General features: G+C 39.2%; 1 protein-coding gene across 2 annotated transcripts; it reads right to left on the reverse strand.

The window, feature by feature from the left end:
- Positions 1-1,178: 1,178 nt before the first annotated feature.
- LOC122826892 (protein boule-like) lies at positions 1,179-7,174 on the reverse strand. Of its 2 annotated transcripts, none has more exons than XM_044109239.1 (11): positions 6,450-7,174; positions 5,440-5,592; positions 5,266-5,357; positions 5,108-5,162; positions 4,964-5,039; positions 4,695-4,843; positions 4,533-4,610; positions 4,424-4,459; positions 4,232-4,348; positions 4,047-4,118; positions 1,179-3,332 (listed from the first exon to the last, which is right to left on the reverse strand). In XM_044109239.1, the coding sequence occupies exons 1-11, from the start codon at positions 6,483-6,485 to the stop codon at positions 3,189-3,191; spliced, it is 1,008 nt and encodes a 335-aa protein (XP_043965174.1). In that variant the 5' UTR covers positions 6,486-7,174; the 3' UTR covers positions 1,179-3,188. The 2 variants fall into 2 exon arrangements, with proteins under 2 accessions (XP_043965174.1, XP_043965175.1); XM_044109240.1 differs by having other exon boundaries at positions 4,695-4,771; positions 6,450-6,901.
- Between the last annotated feature and the right edge of the window lie 14,705 nt (positions 7,175-21,879).

The raw sequence follows: 21,879 nt of genomic DNA on the forward strand, positions 1-21,879 counted from the left end.
ATTGATAGACGGTTATCCGAAGGCCACCACTCCCAGTATCAGCAGAATGAAAAACACCACAGTGATTTGCATTCTTGTTTTTCCAATAGCTTCACACTTGCACAGATCCTAAAATCCACATACATAAAGAACAACAAATAGGAGGTTTTGGTCTTTTCAGGAAGATGGATTGTTCTAATTAGGTTAAGGATACTTTTTATGTGACAACTTTACTGTTCATTGCCTTAAAAAAAAGTGATTTAAATTTATGGAAAGTTTAACCCTACTGATTGTCGACCAAGTCCAATTAATCCATGTTAATAAGAGATGCATAATATCTCTGACATCACAGTGTCAGTGTTGGGAGCTTCCTATTTGTGAAGGAGTGCTTGGTAGATTATAATATTTCAAGTGTGATGCTTTCAGTGGTACCACACCTTTACACTTTTGTAGTGTTTTTAATGTATCCCCACTGAATAAAATGAAGTCTGAAGGTGCGCAACACTTGTTAAGTGTTAATGATCCATTGCTGAATTTCTTTAGATTTTTGCATGGCAAGTTAGAGCAGATGCTCCATGTACAGATCCTTGACACAATTACATGGACATAAGTAAATGTCCATGCAAGTAGATATTCCGATTGGATTCAGCTTGATTGGAATGAAACTGTAATCTGAATGACAAGGACAGTTTATGCCAATTGATAGGCAAGTAAACACTTGTTCTAGTCATATGATGATTGTGGACATGATTGTAGCCTATGTGGCATTTTTCCACCTTCAGTGGCCAGGTGATATGATGAGAAGCAAAACTGGTTCTGCTGGAGATGCAGCCTTTTTATTAGAAACATTAAGACAGCTGAAAACGTGTCAACCGAAAAGTGTAGTAAGTAAAGTTTTTGTATAAAAGCAGCGCAATAGATTCCCAGGAAACCCCCAGCTGTTTTAGAAACCTCGATCTAATGTCACGAGACTTGGTCTTTGTTATTGTAATTTGCAGGCAGGTGTTTTTGCCATCGTGCCAAGGTCTTTTATCCATTCATTCAGATAAAACCCTGATTCATCAGGGCCAGTGGCCCTACTGGCAGCTTACCGACCCTGCTATCACACACTCAAACACCCTCCCCTCTAATGTTTCACGTCAATTGATCCGAGTGTTCAGTCCAGCTCACCAAGTCACAGAACACGCCTGGACTTCATGGAACATAAAGCAAAAATGTTTATTTGCATTGAAAACTACAAACACATTGAACCACAACAATGTTACAACAACTTGTCTGATAATATAGGGCATTACAAAGCAAAGTACTTAGATCTCAAATATACGCTGTACATCACCTTTACAATATTAAAACTATATATTTATCAACTGGATTGTTGTTTAGGAGGCTTAAAATGTGCTTTGTGACTAAATAGAAAACACTGGGTTTCACTCATAAAGCATATAGGAAAGTACAATAAGATACAAGGCAATGTAATGAAAGCAATTAGCACACACTAGTCACAGTATCCCCTAATCATATCTGAAGTGGGTTTAAAGTTCAATTCTGTCAATACAGGATTTATTTTTGTTGTTGAGTCCTCTGAGAAGAAGTGACTTTTTACAGCATTTTGAACTTCAAAATAAGCAAAAAAAATTTAAAATGTTAAAAAGTCTTGAGAGTAAAAAAAAAGCCAAAAAAAAACACTACAAGGGGAAAAACAAGGCACATTTACAGAAGCACCTCCTCCGTTTTTAACAAAGCTAAAACTATTGTGACAAAGAAATGAAGCTTCAATCAGTTCCTAAAACGACCTGTCTGCATGCTGAGCTCCGATCCGCTCCAAACATGGCATTTCTTATTTCTCTTTTAAAATGTGTCGACCAGGATTTCTTCACGAGACAAATCCAGGCGGCTCCACGCGTGAGAAATAAAGAAAACCCACGCCAAGCTGCTCAGTGGAAAAGCACTGATCAGTTCCTGTGTGCTTCAAAGCAGTTCTCAGCACAATTCGTCCACACTGAAACGTTAAAGCGCACAATGTGGGAGCAACTATAGTACTTTTGTGGACAAACTGTGCAACGACAACCTGCTAAATATCTACTTCAACATGCATAAGTGGCCTATGGTACAGAGTAAGCCCGTTGCCTTTATGACTGGAATCAATAATCGACATCTGTCAAAGGGGAAAGTGCAATAAAAGCAAGGCAGACGGAAGCAGTGCCTTCAACAGGGTTCCTACATGTTCTAGGACAACTTTCTATCGTTTTCAAGGCTCTAATTAGAGTTATCAGCACATGATGGAGGGAGGGATGGATGGATGGATGTGTAGTCAGACTGATACATGGGTAGCTAATTGAACAAACTAACAGGTAGATGGGTGGATGGTTAAATGAACAGACTAACAAATGGTTGGAGGAATGCACAACGGATATTTTTGTACAAAGTGACGGGAGAAATGGGATAATGGATGAACGAATCTATCACTTCTTTGTCCCTCTTAATTTTAAAGCAATCAGACAAGCCAAAATGGTTGATTGGAGCAACTTTTTTTTTCAGAAATCCAGATATTTATAATGTAGCAATTGGGACTAGTAGTTCTAGTTCTGGAAAACAGTTGCATCAAATTCTTTTTAAGACTATGTAGGAACCCTGCTTTAAAAAAAAAAAAAAACTGTATGTGATCCAGTCCCTGAAAGGGTCGACGCTGATAAAAACGGCCTAATATAACAGCTTCGAGACCCTGAAACGCAACCACTACACGACAAAACACCAACGGTGAAGCATTTACCCTCCATATCCAGGCACAGATCCAAGAGAAGAAATTAACTGTGGATTTTAACGTCGATGTTTCCGCACTGACGCGAAACAGAAAGGCACCATGATGACACACTGCCGCAGCAGCTTTTTTTCACGTAAAAGATCATTAGATCCGTCCTCCAGTAACATGAATTGTGTAAATGTGACATTGAAGATAGCTGCGCTGTTCGCAAAAATCATTAGAGAACCCATTTTGGAACCCCTCCGGGTTCTCAAAGCCTTGTTGTGAACAATGTCCTTCAGTGCAAAGATGTTAAAACTGTAACCCTAATGCGTAAATTAAAAGCAAGCATTGCAGCGTTTCACTGCGCTGCTGTGGAGCAGATATGAGCGTGTGATAATTCAAGGAGAAGTAGTAGGAACTGTCGGCGGAGAGTGTGGCATGTTCTGCTCAGGAAGACGTCGTCTGGTTAGCCTACGCGAGGGGCGTGGAAGGGAAACGTGGCGGCGTCCGGCGACTCTGTGGGTTCGGGCAGATGGTAGTAGTCCTTGGGGTGCGTGTAGCGGCGGTGCCTCGGCTTCAGATGGACACGCGGACGGGGGAACAGCTGACTCTATGGAGGGAAAAACCAGAAAATGCCTCAGTGAAGACAAATTCATTTTCTACTACAGGCACCTTATTTCACACTGAAACATTTATCAAAATTCAACTAGGGCTACAAATTATTTTAGTAAGCGATTAATCAATTATTCTGATAATTAACCAATTAATCAGATAAAAAAAAATTGCCATGTTTTGCAGACTTTTCATTTAAAGTTTTTTTATGCTATATAAGAAATACATTGAGAGATGCATTTCTTTTATAGCCTGTTTGAGGCTATAGCATAATTCCTAAAAAATTCAACATGTGAAAAGCTCAGCCCTTTCTGCTTGACTTCTCAGCACAGTATAGGGCAAATTTGCTGACTATGTTCTGGATTAATTAATAAAGGTAATTAACAGGATGATTTCTTTTTTAAGATTTTAATCCAGGGGAAGATAAAACTATGTCACTTCAGGAGTTTTGGGTAAAATATATTTACAGACAACAATATTGTTGTCTTAGATGCAAAAACCGTTTATATTTTTCATTCAGTTTTGGTTTAACTGCAGTTAGTGTGTTGTTTCCTCAGCAAACAGCCTTTTCTGAGTCCGTAAACTCCAATTAACAATTAATTGTTGACAATAGTTGACAATTATTTCAATAATTGATTCATCGTGATCAATTCGATTAATTGTCCCAGCCCTAAATCTAACCATTTGAGATATTTGGTGGGGAGAATTTTACCTCTCTGGGGTCATGCTGCAGAGCAATCGGTGTCATTCCTGAGTAAAAATGCGGCGCTGTCGACTCTAAAAACTGCAAACAAGAGGCAAGCATTGGTGCTATAACATCTTAAATCAGACATTTCACAAACTGAATCCATATTAACCAGATTCTAATCTTGTCATTTCTTCATTAATCTTAGGTACCTCTGGGGTATTGCCTTCCATGGCGGGCCCAGGAGGCAGGTAGGAGCTTCCATCCAGGGGCTGGTAAGGATATTCTGGCTGCTGTGAGTACATCGCTGCACTGAAAGGGGTCGGCACCTGGACACAAACACGATGGGGTTGATCAGTGGGGAAAGTCACCTGAACAGCCGAACGGTGATTTGTTTCACAAACCTGAGCGATGTTCCATTGATATTGGTTTGCGATGTCCTGTAAAAAGCCAGAAAATACAAAATTATCTTGATGAATTAATTGACTCTAAAGGTAAAAGTGCTATTGCTACCTGGTAGTGAGGATACACAGGTGGCTGCTGGGGGTGAACAGGCTGATGGGGCTGAGGAAGCATCAGCTGAGGGTGAGGCTGCAAGAAACAAATTCCCATGAATGTCTCCACACTTTATGCAGCGTTGGGTGGGATTTTAGGTGAAATGGTCGGATTCCTTACCGACCAGTGGTGAGCCAAAGGGTTCATACTGGGGCAGTGAAAGTAGGCCACGCCCTTATGGTAGGTGTACGGATGTCCTGTGGATGTGGTCAGATAAAATGTCCCGCAGGATATCTGAGGGTCAAGGTTGGCCATGCGGGTGTTCTTAGCTGAGAAAAAAAAACAACACAAAAACAACAACAACAAAAAAAAGAAAAAAAAAAAAAGAAAGACAATCCATCTAAACGGAAAGTTTTAAAAGAAAACCACCTGACTGAAATTCAGCTTACCTTTTCCTGAAGAGTGGTTCTTTTTAACAGCCTGGCCAATGCAGAGCTTCTTCTCCTTAAAGCAGATTTCAGTTGCCTTTTGATGAAGACAACGCGATTAAACCCGGACGGATGAGACGGATACAGAAGCATCATGGCACTTACATTGCTGAGGATTCCCAATACGTCGTCTTGGTTTTCAAATGTAACAAACCCGTATCTGTTCAAAGGAACACGAGGCAGACAAAAGATTTATAAAGCATGGTTACAATGGTAGGGAGTAGAGAGAAAAAGGAAAGAGAGGATAGAAGGAAGGAAGTGACCTTTTTGAGATTCCTGAGCGGTCTATTATTATCTTCACATCTTTCACTGCACCGTATTGCGAGAAGATCTGATGCAGGTCGCCTTCGTTGACCTCAAAACAAACAGGCACATTTCTTTTTACCGGACTGGACTGATCTCCGCCCCACTGTGGTGCCGCGTTAAAGAAATCTCACCCTGTGGTCTATTCCCCCAACGAAAATCCGGTTGGGAATGATGGTGCCAGGAATGGGAGGGTGGTGAGTAAGGCTCTCCAGAGGGTTCTCTTGATTTAAGACGTCTGAAGATGAAGAGCTGCTGTCATTAAGCGATGAAGGGCAGGATGTGAGCTTTAAAAAGCAAAGCAATGTTAGAGAAGCAACAGAATCCCAAAGTGCATCGTCATGCTCAATAAATTTCACAAAATAAACGGTGAGGAGAAAGAAAATGGGAGAACCTGCAGATCTCAACTACTTAGAAGTAGTTAAGTAAAAAACACATACTTTTATAAGTATATATTTTTTTACTCATAAAAGTTATTCTGGCATTAAGACTGTAGCTTTTTCGATGGTTTGGGGAGAATTATGTGCATCTTAATACAGTGTTTTTAAACAATTTATATGCGTTTGGGGAGCTTTGAACCCACCTGATTTGAGGCCATGCTTGATAAACCACAATACTTAGATATGTCAGACATATATTGAATTATTTCAAGGATATTACTCTTTTTGATGAAAGTTCAACAAAATGCTACGGTGCGGATCCCGTAAAAACTGTGAAATAGCCCTTTTTGGCATTTGAAAGCTTCGAATCAGATGCTAACTTCACACAAACTAGATTACAAACTATTTTCCACTGCAATTGTACCACAAAAATACATTTTACATTTTGCCACCTGCGAAAATGACCGTTCTTAAGTATAAATTCATTATCTTTATAATAAAGTTTCCACTTCCTCTGTTTAATTTGCACCGTTGCACACTAGCTTGATCAAGACTGCACTTCAAAAGCCTACAATTTATTTAATTTGGTGAAAAATGTATCCAACTATGTCTTGTAATGTAATGTTATGGCGATACCGTACTGACAGCAAAGTTAAAACAGAAGAAAGTCCCTACTGAAAATATTCAACGTCAAAAACGTTAGAACTGTTAGCATTGCCGGCTAGCGGAACGACTAGCAACGTCGTAAAGACAGTTTTACTCACCGTGTTTTGATTCTCCACCTCCATAGCCACATTCATCCGAATAATTTTTGCCTCTTAAAGATGTATTCGGACTATAATCCGAGTTTAAACATGGCCCGCAAAAGTTCTGCAGCTCTGCTTGTTTGGTCGCCTCCAACGGTGTGAGTCAGCCGGAGACCCCCGAGCAAACCTCAGTCGGGCAGTGATCGCGGAACTTTCAGGTAACCATGGAGACGAAACTTTATTATCATTGGTAAAGTCGTTGTTAACGTTTCCTGAAAAAACAAACCTGCAGTCTCCGTGTTGAAACTAACATTAAGAACACGTCCAGAGAAAATTCAAGAGGTTCTTGCAAATGTTCTAGATAATATTTAAAGATCCTCGAAGGAACCGTCCAAGAAGTTGGTTTTCTGAAGTGTGTTGTGAAATGTGTAGGTACCACCAGGGGACATTTGTAAAGTATTTCCTTTTAATTTTCAACACAAAATAACTAACTTTCAGAGAAAAGTTTTCTAAAGGTCTACCATGTCATGAGGTGTGGAGGCGGGTGGTGAGGCAGACGAACCAGGTATAAGTGAACATGATGATGATGATGATGTAATGATGACAAACACACAATCCAAAATCCAGAATCATGGCAGCACAGCAGGGCGGAAGGCAAAGGCTCAGCACTGGTAGCAACAGGGTTTACGAATGGACAGCTGGAGGGAAACGAGACACGTAGCTACGACTGCTTAAACAAGGACCCAACTAGGAACAAAGGATAACAGGTGGGGTTAAATACACTGAGGGTAATCACGGAAACGAGACACACCTGGGAAACAATCAAGGGGAGACAGGACAATTCGGAGACTCAGAAACACAGAAACTCAAAATAAACACATAGAAAAACACAGATCCTGACAATTATATCGCAAACGTTACAGTTAAACTCCAACTTATTCGAACATTTAGGGGTGATCTTAAGATAATTTTGCGCTCTACGAGCTTGACTCAGAGTCTAAGATACTTGTACACATGATATGCATAACGTCATCACATTTTAGTCCAGATGATGGGGTGGAAATGTAAGTAGTCTAAGCAGCTAAAAATAAATATTATGCCACAATTCTGAAAATAAAACAATAATTAATTAAACGGCATGTTTTCAAACGTAATGCAGTTCTTCATTATTCCCACACGGGGGCGGCATTTCCACAATAATTTAAACTTAGTTTCCTTGTTTTTTTCCCCCAATAAATATCGGATCCTCTGTTCTTTAGAAAATATCTGGTAATGATTATAGTTGTATTTTATAAAAGTAATGGTTTAAGAAATATTTTCTGATCTAGAAATAATCATCCTGGATGTCATAAACTTGTCAGTGATTTCTGACGCCTCCACCTTTCCCATCTCCTCCCTCAGCCACAACAAAGTGACTGTACAAAGACATCAAAGGGTCTCCATCTGAAAGGAAATTACATTATTTTAGTGAATAGTAGCAGTAATTAATTAACCACAAACAGAAGGAACACATTCCTTCCAATAAACCTGCACGTTTTATGTCTTTGTTTCTTTTTTTATTGAGTTTGGAACATTTTCCAGTGTTACAGTAGCATTTCCCACCACTGCCGCCCTCGTCTGACTAATTTGAGCCCCACCTCTGCTTGTCAGTCATCTCCATTCCCCCCCCCTAATGTACAGTGAATGTGTTGGAGCAAAATGAGAAGGGTGTGTTTGATAATTGCATCCATTTACGTCCTTTTGTCTTTCTCGAGGATCACGAGGTTGAAGTGCTGCTTGCACGCTGATCGGTGCAGAAAATGAAGAGGTCAGCAATCAGCTCAGATGTTCGTGTCCCTTTGAGAAAATGTCCTATTCGCCTCGGTTGGTCAGTCAGTCAGACAGTCGTGGAGACAGAGGTTGATGAAAAATGAACCATAACAGAAGGGTTCAACTCCAGCTCTGTAATTAGTCTACAAATCTCTGATTTCCCCTCCTTCATCTACAGGCTATTTATAGCCGCCACATTCCTTATGGAGAATGAAATGATCTCTTTGAGACAGTACAATGCCAGAAATAACAGGTTTGGACAAACATTTGCTGAGGCGTGGTGGGCCTGGCTGACCATTGCTGAGTTCCACTGTGGTTTCAGTCTACTGTTTTTTCCCCCTCATCCATTTATTCATCTGTTATTCCAAACGGCAGTGGGTTTGCTGGAGGAGGTGCAGGGGGCCGGTGGCGAGTAATGTTATGGTTCAACAAAGGAGCTCGACTGAAATGGCTTTGGCGTGCTTTACATGGCTGCTGGAAAATAAAAAAGGCTCACCTTCAAGCCAACTCTCAGGTAGATGCAAGGCCCCGAAGTCGCTCTGTGTGCTGCTTTTTTCCCTTTTTTTGTATATTTTGTTTTGTTTGTGTTACTATCACACGCCCCCGCTGGGAAATGTGATCGGCTAAAATATGTGGCTTTGAGTGTGCATGCGTGCAATCGCCCTCGAATCACTGTGCGCGCGCATCTTTGCGTGACTGTGTGTTTAGACTATCAGGAAAGGAAGGATTTACTGTCAACAGTGTGTGTTGTCAAATTTAGTGCGTCGGACAAAAACAAGGTCCACAAGTTACGTGTTTCGGATCCAAAATGTTCTCATTGGGAAACAAATAAATGGGAAGCAGCGAGTTCATGTTTAATTACTCACATTTTCCTGTTCATGGTAACACTTTGCAGGTTTATAGCGTCACATTTGTTTCGATTTTCAGTAATAACTGTCACAGCAGCCATAAATGCATTTCACCTATCATCTGGAAGGCTTCTTTTGGTGTTAAAATGGTGTTTTTAATTTTACACACCCCTAAATTCAGTAACTTCATTTAAAATTCCATAACTGATATGGTGTATTACACCAAGTAAAGATAGATTACGTACAGGTTGAATAAACTGAAGTAAATTATAGTTTACTTAGGGTCTAAAGTTTAATTCTTACTTATTTCAACACTGAAATATGCAAAAGGTTCATAATGACTTCATTTAGGAAATGTTTGCCAAAAAATTAAGATTCAGTCAATGTTTTTCTTAAAGTCACCAAATTATCAGTACGTCTCAACAATAATTTTTATCAATGAGCCTACTAAACTGTAAACAGGCATAACTCGTTCTTTAGTCCTTTGTCAATTGTAAAGGTATATGAGGTCTCACATACCAAATTCTGAACAATTTGAAGTTCAGACAAGCGTTGAAGCAAAAAAAATTATAATAGACTTTATAATCAGTCTATAAAGTCCCCTAGATACACATGTTTTCCTGACACTGAATCGCATTAGCACAAGGAAAACGTCCCTTTTATGGCTTTCTCCAGTGGTTGTTTGTTCTTTTGTGAAAATGCCTCACCACAATGGTGTTGCATTCCACAGCAACACCCGATGATTTCTCTAAATGTAGACATATTATTTAGGGTTTTATATGCCGGGGCCCCGGCTGTAGTTAGTGGGTGTGCACACACTGACCTATAATAAAGTAAACATAGTCAACTGAGTTCTGGCCGGTGAATTCTCAGCAAAGACACGGTTTTGTATTCTTACTCTTAATGCCTTTATTGGAGGTAAAACATGTTCTGATTTAGGAAGGAAAAATATTAATTTAGGTTTTAGGGGGGGAAACACAAAAAAAAAACTGCAATCTCTCTAACCCTGGTTGTTAGGTGATTTACTGTAGAAGGGACTGGAAGTGACGAGAAAGTTTCATCTTCAAAATGATATATTCCTGAAAATATAAGGAAATTATATTTGATAACAAAGGATGGTTCTGTTCTGGAGACCATTCTGAAACTTCTGGAGATCACTATGCAAAGGATTCTCCATAAAAGAAAGAACATTACGGACAACTCTGAAGCAATTGATGAAAGCGAGCCATAAGATGTCCTTTTTGCTATTTCTCACATACGGAAGAAGGCTCCCTCTTCATCATATGAAGTAATGGTAGAGGTTTGGTGGTGGCAGCACGGTGCTATGGGGACACGTTTTGCTAAGCAGGGACAGGGAAGAGGACTGCAGCTGAACGTAGAACAATCCTGGAAGAAAAGCTGATGGAGGCTGCAAGTCTTGAGACTCAAACCCATGACAGTCCAATAAACAATAAAGTTTGCACTTAATATCTTCAAATTACAGTCATACTTTTGCAGGGCCTTGTCTATTGTCTATTGCAATCTCAACACTGCAGACTTTATCCTTTTTTTTTGTGCTTGTGAAAAGACGGAAACTTGAGTTTTTATGTGAGCAAAGTAATACTCAAACTAGTATTTCATTTTTGGTTTTTTGGTTCATTTATCTCATTGTTAAACTCTGGCCCAAAAAGATCCATCAAGGATCAAATCAGACAATTGCCAAATTGCAGCAGCGCTTATTTACCAGATTCTGCTCCGTGTTTCGTTCTAAATAAAACATGGTTCATCGGGGAGTGTGACAAAGACAGAGGGGATGACAAGTTGAGTCATTCCGCAGTCTTTTGGATGCGGGCTCATGAATTATTCGGCAGGAAGGTAACACTAATTTTGCATTAGATTCACGGCCCAGTGCACCTGCAGATTTTCAACCCCGACACACACACACACACACACACACGCACGCACGCACGCCGGTCTGCCTCTCCTGACACCCCATTGTTTTGTGTATAGTGAATGTAGGTCAGGAATGCGTGCGTTAGCGCGCTTGTGTGTATTTACTGTAAGGAATGCAGCAGACACACATTGTTCCATGAGAATCCCCCCCGACACATCTCCCAATATAAACCCACACAAACACACTGCAGCGGTAGGTCAGTTTAATATTTCATTTGGCTGATGGACGGCTACCACTGCTCAGTGAGCTAAACATCATTACGACACACTAAGTGACTTAACTCTAATTAGAGCTGAAAATCACATTAAATCTGCTCTGTGATACAGAAAGGAGCATTTTGATTCCCACTACCAATGCATATATATATATGTGAATATATGGGTTGAATTGATAAATGTTGAGAGCGTAAACATGCTTGAGTAACGCATGTTTAGACTTTGATTTGACTTGTTTTGGTATAGAAGGATTGCCGTGACGTTTATGTTTCCATTCTTCTGATTAATCTATGCTCGGGTCAAAGAGCAAAGACCAGAGCAAACCTGCAGGACGTCATTGTTCGATATTTAACCACCAGTTTCTACGAAGATGAAATAAAAAAACCAATAAAATAATTTGAAATCTATGAGGCGAAACTGCTGTGAATATAGGATTGAAGCGAAGCCTTTAGTAGTAACTTTTCAAAACAGAAATAAGCCTAAATGTAAAAAAAAAAAAAAAAAGTACATTGTTCACAGTTTTTGAAATCATTTAATCAACATATGTTTATTTGTGGTACCTTTATACCCAGCCTAAATTTGATTTGTCAGTAAGTTTTATGAAGTGATTAAAATGTAAAATGGCTCAAAATGTAAAGTAAATAAATACATACATTTAGCTTTTCAAACAAAAAAAGCTTATTAAAAATGGCAAAATGGAATATATTAAAATATGTTATTTTTGGTTTGTAGCTTGGCTTTCTTTTTGTCTTAAAGGCTGTCTACTTAAAAAAGGGATTTAAAATTTTAGTTTAATGTGACTTAAAATTGCTTTAAATGTTAAAGGACTAAAATGTTTTAGTTCCCCCCCTTTCTTATACAGCAGTTTTACTTTATACTGCATTAGCTTTGGATGATGTTCATTTAGTGACATTGTAGCTCTGATTTCTTGGATAAATAAACATTAATATTTTTATTTCATTTGCTGAATATTTTGTCATTAAACAAACCAACTAAAGATACAAGTAGACAGAGTTTCTCTCTTTTTTTTTTTTTTTACACTTTTAAGATGTTGAGAAAGGCAAAAGAACAAAAAAATTAAGCACGGATTCTTGGAAATATAAATAATAAATGTATATTTACAAAGATTTACATCGTCACTAACTTCCCTCCCCCCCACGTTCGCCTGCACAGTACCGTGCTTCACCTGTGGTGGGAGTCAGAGATGTCCTTGTTTTCTCCTCCCTCTGTCTCTTCGCCCCTCGCTGTGTTCAAGCTGAACAGATGCCAGTGCTGGGTAAAGTCTTCTCCAGAGGGACTGCCAGCAGCATATTGGTTTATAATTAATGAAATTAGGGCTGCTGTCTGTTGAGGAGGCTTCAGTCCCAGCGTAGGACAGGCTGCTGCTGCCTACCAGGAAGAGAGGCAACTTTAGAGAGAGAAACTTGGATTACACTCATGTTAATCCATGGGACGAACATCGGATCTTCCGAAATACAGTCAGGATCTCGTTGAAAACTGGCCTTTAGTCTCCATGTGGTAGAATTCTGGTCTTTCTCTGTGTTTTCTTTGGAAATCTGTAGTCGAGTTGTCATGTTTAACCTTTTGGAGAAAGGTTTCATCACACCATTTGCAGCCTATGTTTGATGAACTTTGATATCAAGAGTATTAAATGCCAACTAGGCCCCACAATGACATTTTAGGGTTTTTACTCTCCTGACTCAGCCTTAAAGCATCCACTTACTTCGTAGTGCACTATTAGTTTTTTTTTTTATACAGGGGGTTCCTGTTTACACAAAAGGGTGATGCATAACCCCGTGTGAGGTGACTGTGTGAAATAAATGTTCCCACAAAACACACGCAGACACACCCCTAATCAGGACCCACTAACTTGTTTTGTTCATGTTAAGGCTCTTTTCCTAACTGAGTTAAAGCTGCTCAATAAAACCCTCCTGCTGCGTCCTGATGGAGTCGAACCATCGGTTCTCCTGAACCCATATAATGCACCTTCAGCTTTATGTGAACCGAGAGTTTGGATTCTTTGTATTCCCGCAGTCCCTTTGTTTGCGTTTATAGCTTTCTTTTTGCCAATCTTTGTTCTGTCCTCTAATATTTTCTGCAGTTTTTCAACTTTTAAGGTGCGACAAGATGCTTTAAACTGACAGGTGAACTAACTGACATCGCTAACAGGCAACCTGATTGCTAACAGGGTGCAGCTAGGAGGGAAGGGCAGACAGGCAGACTGAGGGACAGTTAAAAATTAAAACTGGCAGCTGATCTGCAGTTCAATGAAATGGCAAATAAGGGAAGAGGAGGAATCAAACAGAACAAAATCCAATACGCAAAAAGAACAAAATACAAGAACACATATTATTTATTAGAAACGTGGATGAATTATTAAATGTAAATCACAGTTGTAATCTCAGTGTTATTTTCGGTCCTGTGGAGACTCTGTGTTTTACTTTATTTAGTCGATTTATTTCAGTCTACAGCATCAGAGTGAGATATTATTACCATTTCTGTTTAACTTGCAGTAAATGAAGACTGATTCCAGACCTCCTATTCTCCTCTCCTCTGGACTTTGGGTATCTACTTGGTAGTGCATCTTGTTTGTCTCAAAACTCCACTGTTATGACATTTGTGCTCCATCATATTACAAACAGGCAGAGTGGGTGCTGGCAATGCCAAACCACTAATGGTTGTAATTGTTAGCAGTTGTTTAGGCTGCTTGGGCTACACACTATCCGTGTATTTCTATGAACATGCTCCTGAGTATATCTTTGTGTTCGCTCTTATTTACACGTAAAACTCCTTTCTGCGAGGTTTTAACTTTCAAAACAGGTTTTCTGTAGCTCCCTTTTTGCATATTTACATATTTAAGATCAGTCAGACTTTCATCTCAAGCAAAAGAGGAAACAATCTGAGAAAAATAAAAACGGTTTATGAATGATGTTTACATTTATTTAGAAAAAATAATAATAAAAATCCAATCCAAACAAATCAGGCTCTGTGTGAAAACATAATCTCGAACCAACCGTGATTTAACAACAGAATCTGTCTGACAACACAAAGTAGATGAAGAAATCTCAAAAGAAACGCATCAAATTAACACATCTGACCTCTATCATTTTAGAAATCCACTTCTAAGACTACAGGACCCCCAATGAGAGCCATTATTCTCCAATGGAATAAACATAAAACAATTGTGAACCCTCCTGCCTATAAAAAAGGACTCCACTGGAGCTTCCATGACTCACAAAATAACTCAGAATAACATGTGAAGCTCTGCAGATGTCACTGGCCTCAGTTCACGATTCAACAATAACTAAAGGAGACTGAGGAAAGATTTCCTCCATGGGATAGTTCCTTGGCAAAAACCGCTCCTGTTCCAAAAAAACACTACAGTCGTCTGGACTAATGTGGAAAAAGGAAGCTGCTTCAGAAACAGTCAAACACGGTGGTGGTAGTGTGATGGTGTTGTGCTTCTTTGCTCCTTTAGGACCTTTTACGAGTAGCTTTACCATGTCATGCTTTATGCTACTACTACTTGAGTAAACTTTCTGGATACTCTACCCACTGTGAATAACTTCTTAAGGAAGAACAAACATGTTTTAAGCAAAAATGCACGCAAACTTTAATATTACTCAGGCTACCTTAAAGTTTGTATAATGATCTGAAACATTTAAATGCAATACCAGGAGGAATCTATTATTTAAAGAAATAAAAATAGGTTGAAAATCTAGATAGACTGTGAAAAAAGGCCATTTTTGAGAGTCATTTAACCAAAAAGGTAAAAGTTTGGTCAATTCATGTGCATCGTATTACAATACTAAGTAGGAATGACATCAGCATGTATCTAGGAAATCCTTGCTGCCATGAAGAGAGGTCAGTTTAAGTTTTCGTTTGAGCGTATTGGACAGGCTCAGGTGCAGGAAACCGGGCAGCTGAAGGGAATAAACAGAACTTTACAAACAATCCCTAATATGCTGCACATGCAGGAAGTCGAGGTAATGCAAAACAGAGCTCTGTGTGATAAACAGAAAAAAAATAATGCAACCTGTAGGCTTTGGACAAGGATACGAGACATGGCATAAAATCTGCAAACCCTAAAAGAAGAGCAAAATTATCAAAATCAAATCAGACAAAAATAGAGATAGAGAAACCATTCAGAAGCTGAAAGTTGTCTTATATTTTCCCCTGGCTGGATTTTCTTCCCATCCATTCCAGATCTTCGCTTTTCCAGAATCGATGCTTGAGGAGGAAACAAACAAACAAAAAAAAGGATGCTTTTTTCCTCTTTTAAGCAGAAAGAGCAGTACACACACGGAGAGAACAGGGGGGGAGGGCGTGGGGGAAGTACAAGTTTTCCTGGAAGCTACTCTCCTCAAGTGCATCGAAATAAACTTCAAACACTCTCGGCTGCTTGTGGTGTTCGGCGTGAGGGAAGACATGCAGTAAAGCATGCTAATCTGTCGGCCCGTGTGGCGCTGTGGGGTAACAGCCGGTGCCAATCCAACCCAGTAACGGTCCAGCAGGCCGCAGTGGGAGCCAGCGGAGGAGGAGGAGGGGAGGAGCGTGAAATCCCAAACACCTGGTAGCTCTTTCTGTACAAGAATCCGCAGCTGGTGCCGGGAGCCCGCAACCATTTGCCCAGCTGTGGTTCTTCGACGACTAGACTGGTTTACAACTAGGCAACACCAGTACTTACTCCGTCTGAGTTTGTTTAGAGGACAAAAAAAAAGAAAAAAAAAAGAAAAAAAAAATCAGCTGAGGTCCATTCAGCGTCAATAACACGCTAACTTATGTGAAACCGAATGAATACATGTGACACAACTAGCTTTTGTTTGACTTCATGCAACGACGAAGAACATGTCTGGTTATCAGCTGCAAGGATTTTTAAGTCAAGCTAAGTTGGCAGCTAGCATGTCTGTAACCATGGCCATTTGCCACAAATATCAAAGATCAAATATCAAAGTGGAAGAAGATGCTGAGCTTTTAGCCCTGAGTGTATAAAGGTGCCATTTTACGTTAAGTGTTTCTCTACTGCAGGGAAGATAATGACTACTCATAACTCAACCGACTGACTCTGATGACATAGATCTTCCAGAGCTCTTAAAAAAAAATCTTTTCTAAAGTCCTTTAAACTCCACAATATTCAGCTTTCAAGATAAGTTTGTTTAGCAATAAATTTCATCAATAAATATTCGGGTGACGACAAAGAATTTTGCTCTTTCGCCCGTTTCCTGTTTCTCAACCAATTGTGACAATAGTATTAATCAGCAGTCGTATGAAGCAGTTTGTTTTCATCCTTTTCTGTACTTTTTAAATTTTATTAAATTTTTTTCGGAATGTGTTGGAGTTAAAAGGGAATTTTGCTGCTTAGAAACCACAACAGACGAACCACTTCTGAAGATTATCATCAACACCCTTTAAGATTTAAAGGAGACAGTTTGTGAAGAAAAAGAAAAGCCTCTTCATAGAGCTTGTGGACATTTATTTGGATGTCTGAGCTTAAAAATGTCATTTTGTTTTTCTCTCCTTCCAGGATGGAAAGCATTTCTGTGACTGAGCATAAATTTGTTCCTCAGTGTAGAGCAAAATGAGTTGATACTGACAGGTAATTTACAACACCCTTAAGGCTTATTAACTCCGAAATCTTGAAAATCTTTAGCTTGAATATATCTAATCAATATAGGGTTAGTCACTGATTTTCCAGAATCACTGTGCTAAAATTAATATCAGTCCTGTTGGTATAAACGTTTTGTATAACGGATCCTTGTATGGAGCTAAATAATATTCATGGATGTTATGAACAACAACCAACCAAATCCAGTAGCACTAGAAGTCCTCCTCTTTAAAAACACAGAATATACACCATGTCCCAAATAATTATTAACAAATGATATATTCTTAGATTTTCATAAATGGTCAATGCAAATGATGATCAGTATAACTTTCAAGTCGTGAACTATTTCAGTATAAATCTAATTTTACTGAACAAAGCTCCGCATGAGAACAGTATTATTTTCCAAAAATAAAAAACTCAAAATGCACGGTTCCAAATTATTATGCACAGCAGATTTTCTAAGCAATTTGTGGATTATAAAGAACTGCAAAGAGTCATTCTTTAAATGTGCATTATTAAGTGGTCACATGCACTAACATCAAAAGTTACATGTTAACATAGAACCCCTTCTTTGATATCACCTGCTCAACTCTTGCATCCACTGAACTTGTGAGTTTGTGGAAAGTTTCTGCTTGAATCTCTTTGCAGGATGTCAGAAAATCTTCCCAGAGCTGCTGTTTTGATATGAACTGCATTCCACCCTCAGATATTTTGCTTGAGGAAACTGCAAAGGTTCTCAATAGGGTTGAGGTCAGAGGTCAGAGGAGGATGGTGACCACACCATGAGTTTCTCCCGTTTTATGCCCATAGCAGTCAATGACACAGTGGTATTCCTTGCAGCATGAGATGTTGCATTGTCATGCATGAAGATGATTTTGCTACGAAAGGTACTGCTCTTCTTTTTGAACCATGCAAGAAATGATCAGTCAGAAAGTCCATATCCTTTGCTGAGGACTTGCTGAGGACTGTGAAGGGGCCGACCAATGATTCTCTCCCCATGATTTCAGCCCAAAGCATGACTCCACCACCTCCTTGCTGACGTCACAGCCGTGTTGGGACGTGGTGGCCATCCACCACCAATCCACTACTACATCCATCTGGACCATCCAGGGTTGTACAGCAGTCATCAGTGAACAAGTCTGTTTTCCGGCACTACACTATCTGATGATTTTCATCAGCAGAGATCCTTTCTCTTTCCCATATTGCTTGAAACCTGTGGCCTGCTTAATAATGTGGAACATCCTTCTTAAGTAGATTTCCTTTAATTGAGCTCACCAGACAAACTAATCAACCAGCTCTCTGAAATTAATTATAGTGATTCAAAGAGCCCTGACACACAATACCATCTATAAATTTAATAGCACAACAAAAAATGTAATCCTTATGACACTTAAATCCAATTTGCATACTAATTTGGAACACAGTGTACTGTAATATGCATTAATACAACAGCGGGCTACGCACTGCAGCAGAAGCTAATGTATAAAATGTACAATGTTCCTTTTCTTGGCTTCTAGGGGAAGCCCTGTTGTGAACACCGGCCAAAAAGTATTTCAAATATCATTTTGTCTATGTATTTCAGTGTCCCTGGCTGCATTTTCTTTCAAATATTTTAGAAATGATGCACAAAATAAAATAAAATAAAAAATCAGCAAATTTTCCACAAATAATTCGGAGTCACATTTCACAGGAAAATTCTCAGTCAGCCTCGTTTAACATAAAATGTATCATTAGCTCTGATTGTCCTAAACACACGGGTCTCACTTGGGTGCCATGTTCTCTCGCGCCTTTAATTTTTCTGAGCGAGACAAAAAGAAACGACAGGCTGAGTCGTGTTATTTTATTTATTTATTTTTATTCCTGTCCAATCTGATCGAATTGAAAAATCCATGAGAAAATAATAATAAAAAAGTTCTCACAACGGTTTATTTTAAAGTCATTGTCAAGATTACAGGCACAGGATTAAGCAACAGCTATAAAAGATTTATTCATCTTCGTACTTTCCTTTTATGCTCACATTTTTCCCAGGCATGTCAATAAATGAGGGGTGATGCATTTCCTCACCAAACCATCCAGCAGAAACCTTCTGAGGGAACTCAAATCAATATTAGGTGGATTTAACACGTTAAATATTCTCTTGGCTGCAACAAACAAAATCATTTTTATGAAAACTTGTTTAGTTTTAGAGAAAACCAAAACATAACCAAGAATGAATCCATTTGTTGCACTGAAATGAGGAGCTAGCTCCATAATTTGACATAAAATCCATTTGGTGGCAAGTTTTTGTGTTTTCCACAAATGTAGCCTTTTATTACTCGAAATGGGACATTAAATTATCCGATTCCAGACTGTTAGAAGCTAAAGCCGTATTAATTTGGAATTTTCTTTTTCATTTTCCCTTTAAAGGGATTTGCTTTGAGTGTCTTTTTGTGGGTGTAAAAATGTTACTGGCTCAAAGTAACGCTATTTAGTGGCGCACATCAAAACCCGCCGCTCTGCCAATAATGCGGCATAGCTGCTATAATTAAATGTTTGTTTTTCAAGGAGATGTGATGTGGTTGTTTGCTGACTCGTTTCATCTTCGGTTGTTTTCAGGGTGTGTTTTACCATCTGTGTGTGTGTGTGTGTGTCAAAGTTTGTGTTACCATGCTCGGCCGATGGCAGAGAGAACAAGTTGCTGTTAATCCACACTTTGCCTCCAAACGCATCTCTAAAATTTCCTGAAAAAAGTCATTGCCCCTTTCCAAATTTGTTCTTTTTCTGCTGAAACCTTTTAGGTCAAATACAAAAAAAATATATATACTAGGCTACTACACAGTCTCAGCTGTTTTATAATTTCTTTAGCTCAGGGAAAGATGTGTTGCCTTTTGAAAACTTTAACCACAAGTGATTTTGTTTCCATTCTACAGGTCTGGGATTAATCAGGACTCATAAAACTGAACAAAACAAATTTTGGTTATCAGCTAATTCATGACTTAAGAAAGAAGTATGGAGGGTGGTGAGGGCTCTGAGAACGACCATAATGGACCTCTGCATCAATTTTATCAGACATAGATGCACACACACACTCACATGCAAATTTTTGGACAGCGAGACAAAGATTTTCACAACTCATTAGCATTCACACAGCAGACATGTCTGGTAAATCATTGTTTTTAAACCTAATTCAACAATTGGACTTGTTCTATTTGGTTCTTTTTCAGAACATTCAATCCAGAAAGTGCTTTTATTTTGAAGAACCTAACAGTGAGAAACTTAGGTCAATGAATCACTCATTATTAGACTCTAAACAGAATTTATTCTGTACAATTTTAAACAATACTGATATGAAGTTCATTAAAACAAATGACTGCATCTGCATAACATTTCCATCTCATATTTTGCAACGTTTCCTTTGTTTTAGTTTCGAGTCTTATTTAAGGAGTTTCTTGAGCTTTGCAGAGCTTCAGCGGCCACAACCACGTCTGTTATGGTCGTGCATCATAGCAAATGTTGCAAATTTGCCACAGTCCAGCAGAAATAATCCCTAAAAGCGCACCATCCAGAGCCGCGTGGTTTTTAATAGTTATCACTGAAAAACGGCTGAAAAATCTCGACTAAAAGCCAAGAAACAATTCGCCGAGCTGTTTCTTCTGTGAACAGCTTCCTGTACCTGTTCACTGTGTTCAGTCAACGCGAGATTAACTCAGAAAACCTCCACAAACATCACGCGCGAGCACTCCGAGCCATGTGTTGCGTTCAATGGTGTGTAAAGTGCTGCCACTGCGAGTATTAGCCTGTTTATCAGAGTGTATATTAACGTGCTGCAGTGCAGGAGCTGAGGAAACTGCGTGTGTGTGGGTGTGTGAACACTTTAGCAGGGGATCACAGGTGTGGCTGCGAGCTCCACGGAGAGCCTCCTTTCCCATATAACCTGAACACCCCCCAACTAGGGCATCCTGGGTGATATCAGCCCATAGAGCACCTGCGTCCCTGTCCCACAGCTCTCTGTCTCTCTCTCACACACACCTCTAATGGCCATGTATCAGCTCGCCATACGGCTCTAATAGCCAGCTGTGTGAGCAGGAAAGCGGTGGAGCGTACCGGCACTCACTGATGAGTTAACTGATCTCAGATTAGTTTTCATCACACTAAAAAACAGCCGATGAACACAAGGAAAAAGCGACATGAAAGCACAAATACTTCACGCAACGTTTACGTGACACGGAGCTCATGGACTTTTACCCTTTAAAACTCCCCATGTACTGTTCTCATTTCCTTTCCACATGATTTAAAAAAAAAAAGAAAGAAAGAAAAGAAGTTAAAAGTATACAACACATTTGCATTTTAAATCCAATATCACTGGAAGTCTGTGTATAAAAGTTAAAGTGAAGGCTTTAGTTAATCTGTTGTTCCTTAATCTGCTCTGAAGAGACAGCTACAGATTGCAGAGGACCTCACACGCCAACCTCCTGGCTCTCCAGCACCAGTGTGAAGAAGTAAAGCAGCATGTTCAAATTGTTAGCAGGTGTTCTGGCAAGTCAAGAAGACAAGAAGCTGCACACAGTTAGCAGGACTCATAAATTAATCCCTTCCTAATGATTCCCAGATCCGATAATTCAGCACAGACATCCACATAGCTGAAGATTTACTCCTGTTGGGATTCACAGGTATGATAGAGAGATAAAGCACAAGTTGAGTGAATCTCACTTACTGGTCATAGGAGAAAGTTAAATAAAAAAAAATAATAAAAAAAGGAGAAGTGGAAACTTTTGATATTCAGTTTTATGCAAAAAAAAAAAAAAAATAGGTTATGGGAGATTAAACATGGCTGAAAAATCCACCCAATGGCAGTGAACACTAGTATATGTTTGGTCTGTGTGTGGTCAGAGACCGCACATTCTTCAGATTTACTAGTCATTTTACAGTTTGTGAACCTTAAGTTATGGTTTGTAACGGAATCAAGAGCAGAATGAACATTTACATGCAGAACTATTATTTTTAAAAACATTTCAATGATCAGATACTCAAATTCTGTTGGGGGGGAAAAAAAGCTCAA

This window comes from Gambusia affinis, linkage group LG24 (assembly GCF_019740435.1).
Source record: "Gambusia affinis linkage group LG24, SWU_Gaff_1.0, whole genome shotgun sequence".
In the NCBI taxonomy this organism is placed as follows: Eukaryota; Metazoa; Chordata; class Actinopteri; order Cyprinodontiformes; family Poeciliidae; genus Gambusia; species Gambusia affinis.